This window comes from Miscanthus floridulus, chromosome 10 (assembly GCF_019320115.1).
Source record: "Miscanthus floridulus cultivar M001 chromosome 10, ASM1932011v1, whole genome shotgun sequence".
Taxonomy (NCBI): domain Eukaryota; kingdom Viridiplantae; phylum Streptophyta; class Magnoliopsida; order Poales; family Poaceae; genus Miscanthus; species Miscanthus floridulus.
This window is the reverse complement of record NC_089589.1, coordinates 10,325,708-10,343,964: the sequence shown is the minus strand read 5'-3', so window position 1 is coordinate 10,343,964 and position 18,257 is coordinate 10,325,708. Positions and strand designations below refer to the sequence as shown.

The window sequence follows — 18,257 nt, the reverse complement described above, 5'->3', positions numbered from 1 at the left end:
CAAATAAAATGGGACCAGAATCCCAGAGGGCAACCAGAGCAGAGGCTAACCAATTTACCAAAGACCATTTACAAAATACATCATGTTGCTGATATCCTCAAGGATCTATATACTGCACTCCTCTGTTGACCGCTGAAGGTGGGAGCACAGAATAGTAAACAGTGACAGTGATCTCATTGAGGATAGCAGCAGCAGATTGCAATTTTTTAAATACCCTTATCAAAGGGGCAAAGAAATGGTGCGAGACAATGGACACTACTATGACCTATGGACCACCTTTCACAAATAAATTATCTACAACAACAATAAGTAATGGATTGATCACTCTTGATCCTCCACATTCTGGATTTTGCAAGAAAATGTTCCGTAGTATTAACTTGATGATGATGTGTTGACCTCCTTCCCATGATCTTCATTTATTGTTCTTCGCAATCTTTTCAACCATATGTCATAGTCCATTGGGTAGGTTCCGCAAAGGCTGTCAACATAATCCGCAAAAGCTTTTAACACTGCTGAGACGTCACCCAACTTCTGCTGTATAACTCTCCTCGACCACGATGTCTCCCTCCACTGAAGGGCACTTTCAACCTGAGTCAAGCTCTGGGCAAACTCCACCGCAAGAGAAATATAGAAGATAGATTAAACTTTCTGCATCAGATGCTGCACATAGCTTGCTTTCCTGGAGCGCAAACGTAGATGAGAAGAACAGATTCATTACAGGTCGTTCCCTATCTTCTAGGATAGCATGACCCCATCCAATAAGCACAAAATATGGATGGCTTCAACCATTACTGACACGGATCACATTCTCTGGCCGGATATCACTGTGACGGACTCCTGCAGATGTTGCTGCAGCAAGAGCGGATAAACAGTCATGGCAACATCTCAGTGCCTCCTCAACACCGAACAATCCATTCCGTATCAGATTTGAAATGGTCTGACCATCTGGTGAGGTGACAAGAATTGGAGTACTGCACCATGGATGACCACAATTTCCATTTGAGTTAGGCTTATTGCATGTGCCTGGATGGATGACCCGCCCAGAAGATGCCATATGTGGTATATATCTGCTAGAAATGCCTCTTTGCTTCATCAAAGACAGTACTTTGGTCTGCCTCTGCACTTGGTACCAGGAATTCATATCCTCCCATGCCGGTTCTAAATGAGACGGGCTGGAGCCTACATACAGTAAATAAGTTTTGGTAGGTTCTTCTACAGGAGTAGAAGTATAAATAGGAGGATCACTGTCTGTTAGGATGTCATTGATTTGAAAACCTTTCTGTATGTAAGCATCATCCATCAATACAACAGATCCTATTTCAAGCTTAAAGGTTTCCTGTGGTTTCACATCAACAGCTGGTTCCTCCGGTACTTCGACAATTTCAGGAGAATGACTTGGCTGTTGGAACTGAAATAAACCATGACCATTAGCTTGTCTGTCAACTAAATGTCTTTCTGATCTTCGACTTTGTAGCCTTGAACTATGTTCTGTGGCAAGTTCATCAAGAGAATACTTAGGTTCTCCATAAAATTGGATCATTGAGAGGAATATAGCCATGAGAACTTGAAGGGTCCCAATGTCTCCCCAGTTAGCATTCCCAAGTTTGTTCCATACTCGATCTATAGAAGAAACTGAAATCTCGGCATGTTTCTTTATCCATTCAGCAGCACAGTAATAAACATTGTTCAGATCAAAATCCAGCTTGTTCAAATCTCCTTGGACCTTTACCACTCTTCCAAACTGTGAATCAACAAGAAGCAAGTAAATACAATCTGAATTGCGAAGAACAGTGGAGGATCTGCAAAGGCTTCGAGATAGTAGGACACGCAAAGCAAAGAACAGTGCCTCCCCTAAGACAGCAGGAGATGGCTCCTGGTCACCCTGTGCGGAAACCATTCCAATATCAGGTCTCAACAAAGCCAACACGACAATATGATCCCACCTTCCTTGTGAATGCTTCAAATTCTTCAGCAGTACCGAAGTTGCACAAACACCATCGAGTTTTCCACTGCTAATAGCCTTCTCAGCAGGATAAAACTTGGAACTTGAGCTGTGTATACAAACAACTGAGGAAGGCATTGCCTCATCAGGGCCCCAGAAAGTTTCCCACAATCCTTTAATGCCTGCATGAAGGAAATCTTCCAAAGCAAGATATGCAGTAGCTTCAAAAACATCTGATGTTGACGCATATAGAGCATTTGGCATCCTTACTAGCTGCTGAAAAGTAACACCCTCCAGAGCATAGTCAAAATTCTGTAATTCAGTAAGGTCGAAAGGAACATCAAAAGCTGGCTTCCTGAAACCACAATCTTCACTGTGACCAGAGAACCAATCCTCAAGGCTTGAAGTTAAAAGTTCACTGTCCACAAACTTCCGGAGAAAATCTTTGCATGTTGATGATGAGAAATTACGGTGTCGACCTCGTGAGGAAGTACTAGACTTTTTTGGCACTGAACCGACTGATATATGGTCAGGTGATTGGTCTGCAAAACGGCGTCAAATCCCTCAGTTACTAAGTGTTAAGTTTGTATGCAATGGATGTTCAAGTAACTCAATATAAAGACTTTGAGAAATTATAGGATCCAAGATGAGCAATCAAACAGTAACATATAAACAATAAGGTACTGATTACTGAAGATAGCAAATCTAGCACGAAACAAAACTTGACAAGATAAAAATGACACCTACAAGTTACCTTACAAAGATTGCCTACTAGGTTTAGTCAATACCTACATGCCAAAAAGAGTACAATCATATATGGGCATGAATTAAATATGGACCCAACAAGTCCATACAGGTCAAAGAAAAATATAGAAACTTAAATATGGACCCAATGTTCAGGACAATTAGGATCAGAGAACGGTCACCAACCTAGTAACAAAAACAACTTCTCAAGTCAACCTGAGTTTACAACAATAATTACCAGAAACCCAAGAATTACTGAAATAACCAAATATGACTAGTAACTTTATTTATGGGACAACCAGAATTCTGAGTAACCAAATGTAGTAATCCCATCCTATCCTTCATTCCTTCTACAAAACTTTACACGAACATAGCGACTAAATAGATGGATTGTTCTGGGGAAATTGTGCCACATGATCATGTCCATGTGTGCTTGCTCAGTTGTTGCTCCTAATACCTTAGTATCAATTGGCAACAGTCAACCCAATATTTGAACACCCAAAAAGAAACTGTGAAACCTGTCAGTGTTAAAGATTTTACCATGGTAGCAACTGCTACAAAGGAAATGTAGATGTTTACCGTTTCAAAATATATGATAGGAACTTCTGCTAGAACTGAACTGAATTGACATTCCTACATTTTCCACAAAAACTCAGAAACTTAGGCGGCTGAATGTGCAGTGAATTCTAAACTTTGGTATTGTTCAACTGCACTTGTGACTCGCGAGACGTGGATAGTAATTTATGTAGTATAATTTTGAAACTAATCCACGGGAGTGTACCTGCTTTCCTTTCTGCATAGTAGAATACCCATGTCAATTTCGTTCACTGGTTGGACACATGATACTCAAACCTAACAGAGTCGCGTAATCCTAAAATTGAATTGGCCTGACTGTAAAATAACTTAATCTTATATGCATATTACAAGCATACATATCACCAGCAAAACATAGGAAGCCCATATAGTATGTATGTAAGAGGGTTTAATTTCACTCCATATCAAGCACTCAACTAGGGACAGGACTTACTTAGACTTGAATCAAGCATCACATTTTCGAAGTTAAAATCAAAGGTTGGGATCCTAAGGGTGTCAAGCCAAATCGAACCTTTGCCTGCTGCTCTCGCAAATCCCAGCGACATATACCCACTCAGAGAATCAAGCCCCCCCAAAAAAATCAAAGAGCAGCACAGGCAATCCACCCAGAATTTGTTGTACAAATGTATTGTACTGCTTCGGCAAAGGTGCAGACCCCAACCGGTAAAAAAATTCCGGTCACGCCTAAACTCGTACGGCTCGCGGAAACGCCGCGGCAGATCTAGAATGAAGGAAAGCTATCTGTCCAAAGGAGGAATCAAAGTCCAGCAGAGAGAGAGCTCAGAGCCGTACCTTCCATGAGGCGGCCGGGTCGTCGTCCTCGTCCCCCAGGGCGGGGCCGGGACGGGCCGGCGGCTGCAGGGGCGCTAGATTGGAGCGCCTGCTGCTGGAGCTAGAGCGATAGGGCGACTACTCCCCCAACTGCCTCCGCGCTCCGTGGTGGCTGGACGGCAGCCCCAACTCACTCCAAGAAAAGACATCCGCGTCTCCCTCCGGCACCAGGCGGAAGCAGATAGAAAAAGGTGTCATTTTTATCGAGGGAAACCCATCGGCTTCTTCAGTCTCCACCGATCCCCGGATTCCGGTGGTGAGCACCGCACACGCACGCGCACTGCGGAACGGCGAGCTTGAGCCGGAACTGACTGACTGATTGCCCGCCCCGTTCCGTTCCCCAGTGTTTTTTTTCTTTCTATAGGAGAGTCGGTGGGAGATGGGGAGGAGAACAGAGAGCCTTTTTTTGTGCGTGCAGTTGAGTGGTGTGTGCTGTGCCTGTGTGCGCTGTGCTGTTTTGGGCTTTTGCTACTATTTCTTGGTTGCTCACGCCTGCTGGAATCTACTACTCTCAGAAAAGAATATAATTCTTTTTTTTTATCATAGTACAGTTTAGTATCCTAAGTTCAGTCAACTGTAGATAAAAAAGTATCAATGTTTATAATAACAAATAAATATCATTAGATTAATAAAAAAGTATCCTAAGTTTTTTTTTTGTTTTTTCCTTCTTTTTCTCCACGAGCAGGGATGAAAACATATCGGATACGGACAGATATCACCGATATTACATTTGTTTTTATATTTCTGTTGGGATTCGGATTCGAATACGGATAGTATCAGCTATGTCAGATAGGATACGATTGGGTATCGACATCATAAATATACGATTTTAGTATTCGGATATGGATACGATATCGAATGTTAAATATTCGAACTTAGATATGGACAGATGTGAACTCTCATAAACGGATCAGGTCTCGAATACTATACTTCCTTAACGACGAATAAAATGGAGGCCTTCCACGTGTTTTTGCACTATAGCTGATATGACTTTTTTTTTCTGTTTTTGTTTTTCCTTTTTTTTTGATACACGAGTAGTGATGAAAACGGATTGCATACGGACATATATCCCCGGTATTATATTTGTTTTCATATTTTTGTTCGGATTTGATAGTATCAGCTACGTCGGATAGGATACGATTGTGTATCGACATCATAAATATGCGATTTTAGTATTCGGATATGAATATTGTAGATATGGACAGATAGAAACTCCTCTTTACGAATTGGGTCTCAAATACGGTAAAAAATTATCTATACCGTTTTCACCCCTACACCACGAGACTCTTCTTTTCACATATAGAAAAGGCCGGCGCAGCGTGACGTGCCCATCATGCTAGTATCTACTCAAGCTACAATGGATGCTATCATTAGGAGACTTTTCTCTGTGTGCCATTATAAAAGATCGTAATCTTCTGTGTGTCTCTGGAAAAATTCAGCGGTCTTCAGCGCCACTACTCTAACTTTTTCGTGTCCTCCATGCCACTTCCGTCAGTTTGGGCTCTAACGCCGTCAAACTGCAGGTGTGAAAAGACGAAAATACCCTTAAGTCTAAATATGTTATTAATTTTTTTGAGCATCTTAACGACTTCAAATGAAAAAACTCAAAACTAGAAAGTTGTAAATTTCGCCGAGATCTATAATTTTCATATAAAATTTATTTTCATTTAATTCCGCAAAAAAATGATGATTTTTCTAAGATATATTAATCATATCAAAACATATTTTTTTGCGGAATTAAATGAAAATAAATTTTATATGAAAATTATAGATCTCGACGAGATCTACAACTTTCTAGTTTTGAGTTTTTTCATTTGAAGTCGTTAAGATGCTAAAAAAATTAATAACATATTTAGACTTAAGGGTATTTTCGTCTTTTCACACCTGCAGTTTGACGGCGTTAGAGCCCAAACTGACGGAAGTGGCATTAAGGACACGAAAAAGTTGGAGTAGTGGCGCCGAAGACCGCTGAATTTTTCCAGAAGCACACAGAGAATTACGATCTTTTATAATGGCACACAGTGAAAAGTCTCTATCATTAGTGGGCACACGACACTAGTATTCCAGGTATGTTGAAGTGCATGTTTGTATATGTTATAATTTGTCAGGCAAAAAGTTGCTGCCGACTGACAAGATTCCAAATGCATATTTTTTAGGTGTATATATGACGCAAGCAGCAGTGCTAGTGAAGTTCTCGATGTTGAAATTAAGGACCTTGCCTATTCATTAATCCATATTGAATATACCACTAGCTCCTTGTGTTTGGAAGTGGCTATATATAACTATGCCACTGAATTAGGACCTGTTTGGCAGGGCTCCTCTCCGACTCCGGCTCCGGCTCCTCCAGAGGAGCCCTGCCAAACGTTTTCTTGGAGGAGCCGTTTTTCAGTAAAAAACAGAGGAGCCGGAGCCGTTTTGGAGGAGCCACAATTTGTGGCTCCTCCAAAACGGCTCCGGCTCCTCTGGAGGAGACGCTCAGGAGAAGCCGTGCCAAACAGGCTCTTAGAGGGTGCAGTGAACTAAGGGAGTGAGGTTGCATTACACAGGTGCACAGTGAAGGCATGCTTGGTGTTGCTGGTGAGACCGTGAGAGCAAACATATGGGGGCCTCTGGCCCTGGTGGGTGAAGACTTCCCCATAATTGTGAAATGATGATGCATGCTTTAGGTAATCAAGCAATACTTTCGAAAGGACGAACCAGGTCAATTTCTGTCACTCCCTCCGTTTTAAATTATGTATACTAGTCCATCAATCTGTGCTCTCGTACGGGCTAGAATTATAAAAGATATACTATTTCATACATTCGACAAATGCAAAGTTACTTATATTAAATTGTATGTTTTTTAGTTTATTTCCAACAAAATAGACACAATACATACTTCGTAGACTATATCTAATTATCAAAAACTTATTATTTTTTTGCAAAGGGACTGACTTATATATTTTTCATCCATATTCATATTTTAATTAGCACGACACCTCCGTATATTTTAATATACAGCTAGTTTGAAACCTTGCCATTAACTCTGGTGGCCCATGTTGCATCACATATTTTATGAAGTCATGAATCTATTTTTTTCAAATTTTATTTTTATTGACCCCTACAGGTTTTTTTCCTCAAGTTGAAACTCTTGTGCTTATTGTATCTTTTACTGACTCTCATTTTGCACTGTTTTAAAATAAGAATTTTAGGTCATAGAATACATTCTTAAATACTACAATAGCATACGCAATTATTCAAAACTTGCATCATATCACTTAAGATAAGTGTTAGAGCTTGAAATGAGATCTTGGATGGGGGTAGCAGTGCTAACATCAAGAGAATTTTAAATCTTAAGCCTTATAATGAATTTTTACTCTAAAGCAATGTTAAAGGTCCGAAAAAATATAGCCACCAGTAGTCTCGCACAATTCTGAAGATGATTGAATTTTCCTATCAAGAAATTATATGTGCAGTTACAATTATAATATCAATATAAACATGCCAAACATTTATTTAAAATATATATAAATATATCTAAAGTAACAACCTATATAAATTATGTCATGATTAATAATATGATTTTACAAAATTTGTTAGTATCATTAGTATATGAGTTGTTAAGGAAATAATATTTTTGATGAAACATAACATATATATTCATTGCTCATGCTTAATTAGTCAAATCTTAATATAGTAACACAGACAAGTGGGCAATGCACAAATCTTAATATGGGGGTTATATTTTATATGTAGATTTGAGAACAAATTTAAGTTTTTAATAATAAGATGAAAATTGGGTTACATAAATTATCTACTATAATAGGAGTACGTGGGCAATTAGACGTAAATTGAGATATGCGTTAGATCATGTTTCTTAATGGTACATGTGGGTAGTTTAAATATAGAATCATGAGTTATAATATGTTGTTTCACGCAATAGCGGAGGTGGGTAATTATTTAGAAAATATAATAGATCCAATACCTATTATTATCAATGGTGATTAGATTATACCAAATTGATAGTCAAATGTTTTAGATTTTTGTGAGAATTTCTAGGTTTTTTGTTTTCCTATTGTCTCTCGCGAGGATTAAAGTAGAAGCTCCATTAAGGACATCTAGTTAGCATCTCTTGTATTTAATTTTTTTTACCATGATATGTATTTAGTTGGAATCTAATCTTAAGATATATAAAATCTTGTTGCATCCCTTTCTGTGACTCCACGAATTATAGTTTAGGTTTCAACCTTTAATCAAGTTGTACAATTTTTTCCACATGTTAAGTAGAAACTCTAGTTTTTTATGTTTTGTTCAAAATTTATTTTTTATTAAAAAGAGTTTATGTCCTAGTAGTATTGTTTTTCGCATGATAGTTAAGTTGAAACTCAGATTGCACCTTAGCACCGAACTTGTTGAATTGTTATATCACAGAATTATATGTGTATAGTATTGTTTTTATATATCATAGAGTGCTAAAAAATAAATTACCAATATGGATATGACATAATGTTTCAATTAAAATATATAAAATTATCTAAAATAACAACTTATGAAATTGATTATTATGGAGTATTAATATAATTTAAAGTGAATTGTCGGTGTTATGTTATTGCTATGTGGTTTGTTAATTAAACATTTTCCATGCTTATAAGCTATTAAAATAAATAATTATCCTAATGTGTATATGTTTACTTGGTTCACAGTTGTATAATTTAAAGTGAATTGTCAGTGATATGTTATTGCTATGTGGTTTGTTAATTAAACATTTTCCAAGCTTATAACATATTAAAATAAATAATTATCCTAATGTATATATATTTACTTGGTATAGATGGTCAAACGTAGCATCATGGTCATTTAATTTCACAGTTGTGGAAGCTTGTAATTTAGAAATATATATGTGTCGTACTCTATCGATGTTGATTTTTTTTGTAATAGCATATATTAGCATTTACATATAAATTTGAGAGACATAGGGGTAATTTAGATGCAATGTGAGGGGGTTATTACGAATTATGTTTTATAATGGCAAAGTGGGTAATTTAGATACAAATTTAGGGGGTTATTTTGAATTACTTTTCATAATGATAAGTGTGGGTAATTTATATATAAATTTAGGGGGTTATTTTTAATTATCTTTTATAATGGCAGAGGTAGGTAATTTAGATATAAAATTAGGGGGTTACTTTATGTATTTTTCATAATGGCAGATGTGGATTTTTTTTTACAAAATTACAACAGATCCAATGACTATTATCGGAGACGATGATTAGAGTCTATCAAATTAAAGGCTAGATGTTTTTGATTATTGTGAGAATTTCTAGGATTTTATCTTTTTTTTTAGCGCGTCTCGTGAGAGTTAATATGGTGCCTCCATCAGGGCCTCTAATTAGTAACAGTAAGAAGTCCTTTTGCCTTATATACGTAGCCAGGGTTGTATGTTGCTGGGTGGGTCTCGTCCGTCAATTTAATTGGACGGTTAGATGAAACAAAAAAATCATTTATTGAAAATTGCAATTATATGAAAGGAATACTACGAGAAACAAACGTGTGTCTGCTGTATTGACGTACGTGGACAATCACCTCTTTTTCAACTAGTTTTTTCAGCCGAAACAGTATTTTTCTCTCACAACCAATCAGCCGGAACAGTATTTCAGCTTATTTTTTCAACGAAGCGAACGGGGCCAACGTGAGAACTTGCACACCTCTGTCCCCACTACAATCACACGCACGTACAGACTCCAGACAAATAACCAGGTCTGCCTGCCTTGTCGATGAATGGATGAACATACCGTTGTTTATTTAACAAATGCATCATGGTTGAAAAATAACAAACATGGCATCATAGGGCCGTCCCTTATATTTAATTTAATTTAATTTAATTCCTAGCTATCATTTCTTCCGTAGTGTCATGCATGCATACCCTGTCGATGAATTAATGGAAATGGAGATGTAATGGTCGATGATGAACAAAGTATACGTGTTGCTCGATCATAATGCTGCTGCTTTTGTTACCGCGCGGAAGGCCTCCTTCATCACTTTGAGCTTGTCAGCCAGTGGCGCCGCGACAACCAGATCGGCGGCTTTCTCATAGGAAGCCGCCATGCTCTCGACTTTCTTCTCGTTCCCGGTTTCTTCGACCCGGGCGAGGGCGAGTGAGACATCCAGCCTCTCCGCCATGGCGGCCTCTTGGACCTCGGACTGCTTCGCGGGTGGAGCGGCGGCGACGATGCCATCAACGGCTTGCCGCATCTTCACGTCCATGGCGTCTAAGGCCTTTAGAGCGGCCCTCCATTTCGCCGGTGGATCAGCGGCTTCTACGAGCGTGATAGTAGCGACGAGGAGGATAAGCAGGAGGATCTTGGCCATTATTGCCATTTATTTGTGTGCTAACAGTTGGTTGGTTGAGACAGGGGATTGAAGGAGATCGACGACGTTGCGGACTATGAGTGAGTTGCTCGATCATGCATCGCTCGCCTTTTTAACAATGGAAATGGAGGATGGCATTTCTATAAACAGTGGATGGTGATGTATAGCGTAAGGCCAAGGGACATTCTCTGGTGAGCGTCTCTTTAGGGGGTCCAAAATTAGCAACCTCCATGCATTGCGTGCGTGCCTGGTGTTTGGGCTACTGCATATATAGTTCATATGAACTATGCATGTTACTAGGCTTCATTCGAATTAAAGAAATATACAATAATAATCCAGAGACAAAAGGTATTTCACTACTAAAGAACTGACTTACACTGCCGGCCCATCAAGTTGTTTACGGACCGACAATAAAGGTCCTTTCACTGCCGGCTCAAGCTATGAACCGGTAGTGACACTGCCTGTATATCACTACCTGTTTAAGCCACGGGCAGCAGTGATACTGTCGGCTGGTGGCTTAAACCGGTAGTGATATGTGGTGGCTTAAACCGGCAGTGATATGTCACCGTCGATTCATGGCTTTAGCCGACAGTGTTATATGTACAATACAAAATCCTCCTTCCTCCTCGCTCCTCCCTCCCATCCCGAACAAGATCATCCTTCGGTAGTGCGGATCACCAGACCGTCGTCCATATGAGCAACATGCTGGGGGCAGATGATGACAATATTGATTTGTATACGAGCCCTGATTTGCTTGGTTATTGCCACCTGGTTGGAAATGAAGAGGAGCGAAGGTTCTTATGTGGTGTTTCCCGGATGGTGTGCATACGCGATGTTGAGATACTTCTTGCTGGGAGAAGTGTGGATGATCTTGCGGATGAATGCAGAGGTAAGCGCGGTATGTGGACGATTCTATACGCACGGGCGCTCAAGCGTCGGAGCGGTGCGATAGAGATGGATCTCCGCAAGTCCCTCGCTGAGTCGCAAGAAGCATTGAAAGCCGAGCATGTGGAGGTGGCCGAGCTCAAGAGAGAGAATGAGCTACTTTCGAAAGAGCTTGAGGAGGCGAAGGATGCCTTGCGGAAGATGCACGAGGCCTCGAAAAAGGACCAGGAGGAGGCACAGGAAATTTGAACCGTAACATAGACTTGAGGGATGAAGTTGAGGGAGGCCTCGAGCATCACAAAATTAGATTTTGCTCTTGGATAAAAGGGAGAAAGATTTGCAAAGAAATCCAAAAAACTTCCGGAGAAGATAGTAGGGATGGATTGATGGATGATGAACTCAAATAAATTATATACAGTAGAAGAAAAAGATATTTGGAAAGCTCCAAATAAAAGGATTAAGGCTGGGAAACAATGAATTTGAAGACAGAGACAAGCCGGAAAAAGATAAGTGACTTACTAAAAGCGTTTTGAAAACTTTACTCACAGACACAAAGTCATACAACAAGCAAGCATCACATTAAGCAAAACCCCGCTAAATTAATTAGTTTAGAAAATTTCGGAAACCCATTTTTTCCTATATCTAAATTTGCATATACTTAAACTAATCTTGGGAAATTTTATATCACCATTGAAATACTTTATTTTATTTAGTGGTTTCTATTCACAAATCAAAATTGAAAATTTTAGGGTGTGACAACTTGATTCCAACATATAAATATTTGATGCATGAAAAGGGATTAATAGGCATTTGTAAATTTGCATAAAAGCATGGCGTTTATTAAAAGGATGGCATGCTCATGGTTCATAATTAAATTAATTAGCAATTATAAGTTCCTGACAAATAGTAATGAGTAACATAATTAAAGTGATCAACATTATATTTAATCTCATAATCAAGTGTCATCATCGGCACTACAATGGGTCTAGAAGTAAGAACAACCGGTTCCGTCCTGAAGGACTTCAGGCTTTCAAAAGAACTCAACAGAGGTGTACAATTGTACCCACACAGAGAACGGGACGAACCACCATACCCGAGCGACAAGTAAGGGTTTCCTCACGTCTCCAACCTTTCCCTAATCCGGCCAAGAATGTTTACGAAAGGGTTGATAAGTTCCCGGATAATGCTACCACCATCTACCCAGCGCCACCTTCATGCTAGTTTCATGAACAAGCTAGTCGCAATTAGTTACTCTACTTACCACCCCCATTTGTGGTACGTGGTTTGTACGGGTGGTTACTCGGACTCACTATCCCAATGAACGGTCCTTAATTGCTCCGTGAGCTATGTCACTTGAGATCCAACACTCACAGTGACCTTACCTCTCGCATGAGTAGAAATTACCAGGTTGATCATCAAATGTATAAACCAAGTTGGGGTTGGTCCTTGGCCATGTTTAAATAGCAATTTAGGTAAGTTGTCACCCTTGCAAGTTTTAGTAGTTAATTAGCCTAGAATAACATCCTATACGCGCGAGAGTGAGTTCCCTTCTAAAACTCGACTTCTAACGAAACTAAGCAACTAAGCATTAAGCGATTCCCAAACCCATTGGTTAAGTAAAGGCTATGATTACTTAGGTGAGTAGTTCTCAATTAGTGAAGCAAGAATGAGTTGTTGATCATATTTAAATGAAATGCACAACTTATAATGAAACAAATAACTAGTATCCAAAATAGGATTCATAGTAGTGGGGTGCCCTGCTTGTTGGAAGAGCAATGTCCCAATAGTTTGGAACATCACTTGATGTCTCTCCGTTATCGCGTACCTATATGTATGCACATGTATGAGTTACTTATGTATGCATGACATTATAGGAAGCATGAAATAGAGTACATAGGAGAGATAGCATAAGGCGAGAAAGGTTCGGTGTGTGGTTCAACTCCTATGTGAGTGCAAGGTGCAATAAATAAATAGAAAATTTCTTATTTGTCCCTAGTTTAAAGTTATCTTTCTTTCGTGGCCTTGAAACAAAATTTCTTACCTATTTGGCCTCACTTGAAATTTTGTTTTCCAATCTAGTCTTACCGTGAGATCTGTCGAAGTTTGCCATCGTCGAGTCGTCAGTTTTTATTGAACAGACATAAATACCCCTAACTGAACCGTGTCTCTCTTTCTCTTCTATCTCAGACCTCTTGGTCTCGTCTCTGTCCCTCGAGCCCGCTCTCTTCTGAAACAAAAAGAACCCTAACCCTAGGTACTGCGAGGCGGCGGCCAGGGCGCGCAGGCTCAGCAGGCGGCTGGACAGGCGGAGGCAAGGGCCCGCGGCGGCCTGGGCTCGCGGAGGCGAGGGCGCGCGGCGGCCTAGGCTCGAGGCGACCAGGGCGCGCAGCATCCTGGGGTCGCGGCGGCCAGCGTGCGTGACGCCCTGGAGATAGCGGTGACCTCCACTCCCGTCGCACAGTCGCCGCCGGCGGCCGCGCGCGCAGCCGTCTCGCCACGGTTCGTCTCTCCCTCTACCTCCATCCCCTCGCTGAGCTCGGTTTCTGTTCAATTTTCACGCTCCCTTCCCCTCGCATCTGACACTGCCAGCCACGAGTTCCTCAAATACAGAAGTTCCCTCTTTTTTCCACTAACTTTTCCCGATTGTAGGTTGACCGGCTGCATTCCCGATCTCGTGTGTTTGCTCCGTCCGTCGTTTTTCTTCCGCCTCTTGGTGAAGCTGGCCTGGACTTCGGCTCTCTGTGTGCCAGTGGCCTACGACGCCAGCACGAGTTGAATGGAGCCCGACGGAGGTGCAGACGAGGACCTAGACATTGGAGGAGGTGGTGCATCTGCAGTACAAGCAGATTGGCTTGAAGGGTGAGTTAACAATCACTGACTCTAATTTGTGTGTTTGTATAAATGACTTAAGTTTACAATTACTTTGCTCACAGGATGGATCCTAAATCCACTTTTATGCTGAACTTTAAACATCTTGGTAATCCAAAGAAAACTAGGAAGGATCTGAGATGTTTTTGTTTTGAGAAAATTGTGGATAGTGACAGAACAAATTTAAAGGACTTAATTCAATCAATCATAGAGCAATATCCACCTGGTTACATGGAAGTTGCTCATCTTCAATATCATGACCACATTTTGAAAAGCTTTCCAGAAGTTAAAACAGACCAAGACTTGATGTTAATGTTTGAGAGACACATGAATACAAAGGTTGTGGACATGTTCATAGCATATTGTGATCCTTCTGAGCAATACCATCCTATCACTGAGTGGGATAGTGAGGATGCTTATCTACGAAATCCACAACCAGAGAACGAACATGTTGGTGTAGATGATGAGGGTATGTACAATGAACCTGTACATGGTTTGGACCTAGTTGTTTATTCTGCCAAAGACAAGGATAAGCAATATGTTCTAGTAGAAGATGATGAGGATGAAGTTGAGTCAGGGTCTGAGTTAGGGAAGTCAGGGTTTGACTCGGAGTCTGAAATAGAGGAGGCCGAGGATTTAGTAGGAGACGACAATGAGAAAGGTCATGTCCTAGACACAGAATATGATAAAGAAGACCCTCCAATGACAGAAGGCACAACATATCCCAACATGGCAACTTTTAAATTGGCATTATCTCAACATGCAATAAAAAATGAGTTTGAATATAGAACTGTGAAAAGTGCACCAAAAAGGTTCACAGGTATTTGTTCAAGGAAAAATGAAGACAAATGTTCGTGGAGGATACATGCTTCAACAACAAAAGACAAACATACTATAATGGTAATAATCCTACCATTGTGTACACTTGCCATCTTATTGTTTAAATGTTTCTAACTACAACATTTCATTTCAGGTAAAAAAGAATTCATTTCAGCATACATGTTCTAGCACGAGAAGAAAAAAGAAGGTAGTGAATGCTACCAAGCATTGGATGTGAGAAGGTGAAGGACTGGCTCATTGATGATGCAACTTTGGGAGCAAAAGCACTGCAGAAGAAACTAAAAGAGCACCACAAGGTACACATTCACTATATGAGAGTGTATAAGGGTATGGAGCTAGCACTAAATCAGCTTTATGGTAATTGGGACAGCAGCTTTGATAATCTATTTAGGTTTAAGTTAGCAGTTGAGCAATGTTGTCCAGGTAGTATGGTAATTATTGATCATCACACAGTTAATGAGAAAATCAGATTTAGAAGGCTATTCTTTGCTTTGAAACCTTGCATAGAGGGGTTCCTTTCTGGTTGCAGGCCATATCTAGCTATAGACAGTACATTCTTAACTGGCAAGTACAAGGGACAATTGGCTAGTGCTTCGGGTGTTGATGGCCATAATTGGTTGTATCCAGTAGATTTTGGGGTTTTTGATTCTGAAACTAATGATAACTGGATCTGGTTTATGCAATTGCTCAAAGATGCTATTGGTTCACCAAACAGTTTAGCCATATGTACTGATGCAGGGCAGGCAATCATGAATGGTGTAAAAGAGGTGTTTCCACAAGTAGAACATAGGGAATGCATGTTTCACTTAGTGACCAACTTTAAGAAGAAGTTCCATGGAAAAGTGTTTGATGACCATCTTTGGGAAGTAGCTTACTCATGGAACCCCTATGTATTTGAGAAGCATTGGCTTGCAATGGAGAAAGAAAAACCAGCCGCAACTGCATACCTAAGGAAATGCCATAGTAGGTTGTGGACTAGGAGTCAGTTCTCCACTAGATCAAAGGTAGACTATGTAACCAACAACTTAGCTGAGAGCTTTAATAATTGGATTAAGGAACACAAGTCCCTGAATTTGGATGATTTCTTGGACAAGATTAGGCAATTGCTGATGAGCAAATGGAACCAAAGAAGAAAAATCTCAAGGAAGCTAGATGGCTTGATTCTCCCACATATAATTAAGAAATTGAATGAACAGAGCAGGGAGTTGGAGTTGGAAGTTAAGGAATGCTTAGAGGAAGTGGGAGAAGTTACTGCATTGGGGGGTAGTGGCTTTCGGTTTGTGGTAAACTTGCTTGATAGAACATGTTCTTGTAGGCAATGGCAGGTTTCTGGAATTCCATGTAGACATGCCATAGCATTTATTACATCACTTAGCAATGCAGCTCTAGATAACTATGTGGACCCTTATTACTCTGTTGACAAATTTAGAGTAGCATATGCTCAATTAATCCCAGCTATGCCTGACAAGACTCAATGGCCTAAAGCAACACATGAATTTTTCATGTATCCTCCACTCTTAAAACCCACTTCTGGTAGGCGAAGGAACCAAAGGTTCAAAGGATGCACTGACAAGAACAAGAAAAAAAGACAGCATAAGTGTCCTATTTGTTTGGAGGTTGGGCATCACTGGCATACATGTAAAAAGGGTAATCCAGAAGACAAGAAAGCTTTAGCAGCACTGAGGTAATAAAAGTCTGTATATATGTTCAGTACCATAGAAGAGAGGAAATTTAAAGATAAGTGGCCCTGACTTAATATTTTCACTTGTAGGGAACCAAAGAAGAAGAAGAAGGCAGCATCTCAATCTAGCATTGTGCCGATGGATGATGAAACAACAACACGATCCATGTCTTTTCCAGCAAGGTTAACTAAAAATCTTGTGTTCATCATTATATGAAAACATGCTTTGAATGTAACTTCATTTATATTTACCATAGCCTTAGCGTGGAACCAGAAACTAAGAAAAAAGGCAAGCGTAGCGCTTCTGAATCTGCAGGATCAGCAGGGTATGATTCTTATTTGTACAAATTTTTTTCTCAACTTTTTGATTACTAAAATCTGAATTTGTAGGAGGAGCCAAAGCATTGAGCCTGCAGCTAGGAAAAAGTCCAAACAAGGCACGACTGAATCTGCAGGATCAGCAGGGTATGATTCTTATTTGTACAATTTTTTTGCTCAACTTTTCGATTACTAAAATCTGAATTTGTAGGAGGAGACAAAGCATTGAGCCTGCATCTAAGAAAAAGTTCAAACAAGGCACGACTGAATCTGCAGGATCAGCAAGGTACTGCTACTGATTTCTATTGGTTTCGCTGGCATAGCAGCTTTCTTTTTGTTTTCAGCAGATTTCACTTTCATAGATCAGTGCAGCACAGACACAGACACAGAAAGACAGAGCATCGAGCTTTCTGTTTTCAGCAGAGCATCGAGCTACCCTTGTCCCTTGAAGCAAATTTACCTGCTTATATATAGCTTAAAACTATCTTCTGCTCACTAATCTGAGTCATAGAAACTCCAAAATCTGAAAGGAAACATCTGTAGCACATAGCAAGACTCACTTCAACATGTTGATCAAGTACATAGTAGAACCTAACAAGCCCAGCTGCCACTCCCAAGCTAACTTTTCTCCAGAAAGCGAAATGCAGTGAGCAGGCAAAAATTACAAACAACATGTTCTTGCTGATTTACTAAGATGTCAATTTTGTACACAATGAGAACATGTTTCTTATCAAATGCATGGAAATTCGCATAAAAATGGCTTATGAGCAGATTTGATTTTGTCATAGTTTTTAGAGATTAATCAATAAGCTGTTAGTTCTATACAGTATATCTCTCCAAGTTTAACTAAAATGAATGCCCCATTACATGCATTTTTACAGGTCCAAAAAAGGCTCAAATCAACCTAAACCATCTACGGAGCTTACAAGTGGTGCAGCACCAACATCTAAAACTGTGAAGGCCAAGGCTAAGACAAAGACAAAGCGGAAGAATATAGCTAAAGACATTGCCATAAAGACACTGATACTTGATAGCCCTGCGATGGGCACAAGAAGCAAAATATGTAATCCTGTTAGCCCTGCAATGAGCACAAGAAGTAAAAGGAGGCTCAGTTTGTGACTTTCATGTGCCTGCAATGTCGCTTTTAATATGAACTTGATGTATGCGTCGAACTAGTGCACTGTGAAACTGATGTGTGAAAATGAT

General features: G+C 39.9%; 2 protein-coding genes across 2 annotated transcripts; both read right to left on the bottom strand.

Moving 5' to 3' along the window:
* Positions 1-719: 719 nt before the first annotated feature.
* Positions 720-4,494, bottom strand: LOC136487638 (uncharacterized). Its single transcript, XM_066484740.1, has 2 exons — positions 4,073-4,494; positions 720-2,484 (listed from the first exon to the last, which is right to left on the bottom strand). The coding sequence occupies exons 1-2, from the start codon at positions 4,077-4,079 to the stop codon at positions 782-784; spliced, it is 1,710 nt and encodes a 569-aa protein (XP_066340837.1). The 5' UTR covers positions 4,080-4,494; the 3' UTR covers positions 720-781.
* A 5,587-nt stretch (positions 4,495-10,081) lies between these two features.
* On the bottom strand, positions 10,082-10,459 carry LOC136487994 (uncharacterized protein OsI_031781-like). Its single transcript, XM_066485060.1, has one exon. The coding sequence runs from the start codon at positions 10,457-10,459 to the stop codon at positions 10,082-10,084; it is 378 nt and encodes a 125-aa protein (XP_066341157.1).
* Positions 10,460-18,257: the final 7,798 nt, after the last annotated feature.

Excerpts from the sequence above, each read along its gene's own strand:
- LOC136487994 (XM_066485060.1), bottom strand. The coding sequence starts at position 10,459 with ATGGCCAAGATCCTCCTGCTTATCCTCCTCGTCGCTACTATCACGCTC.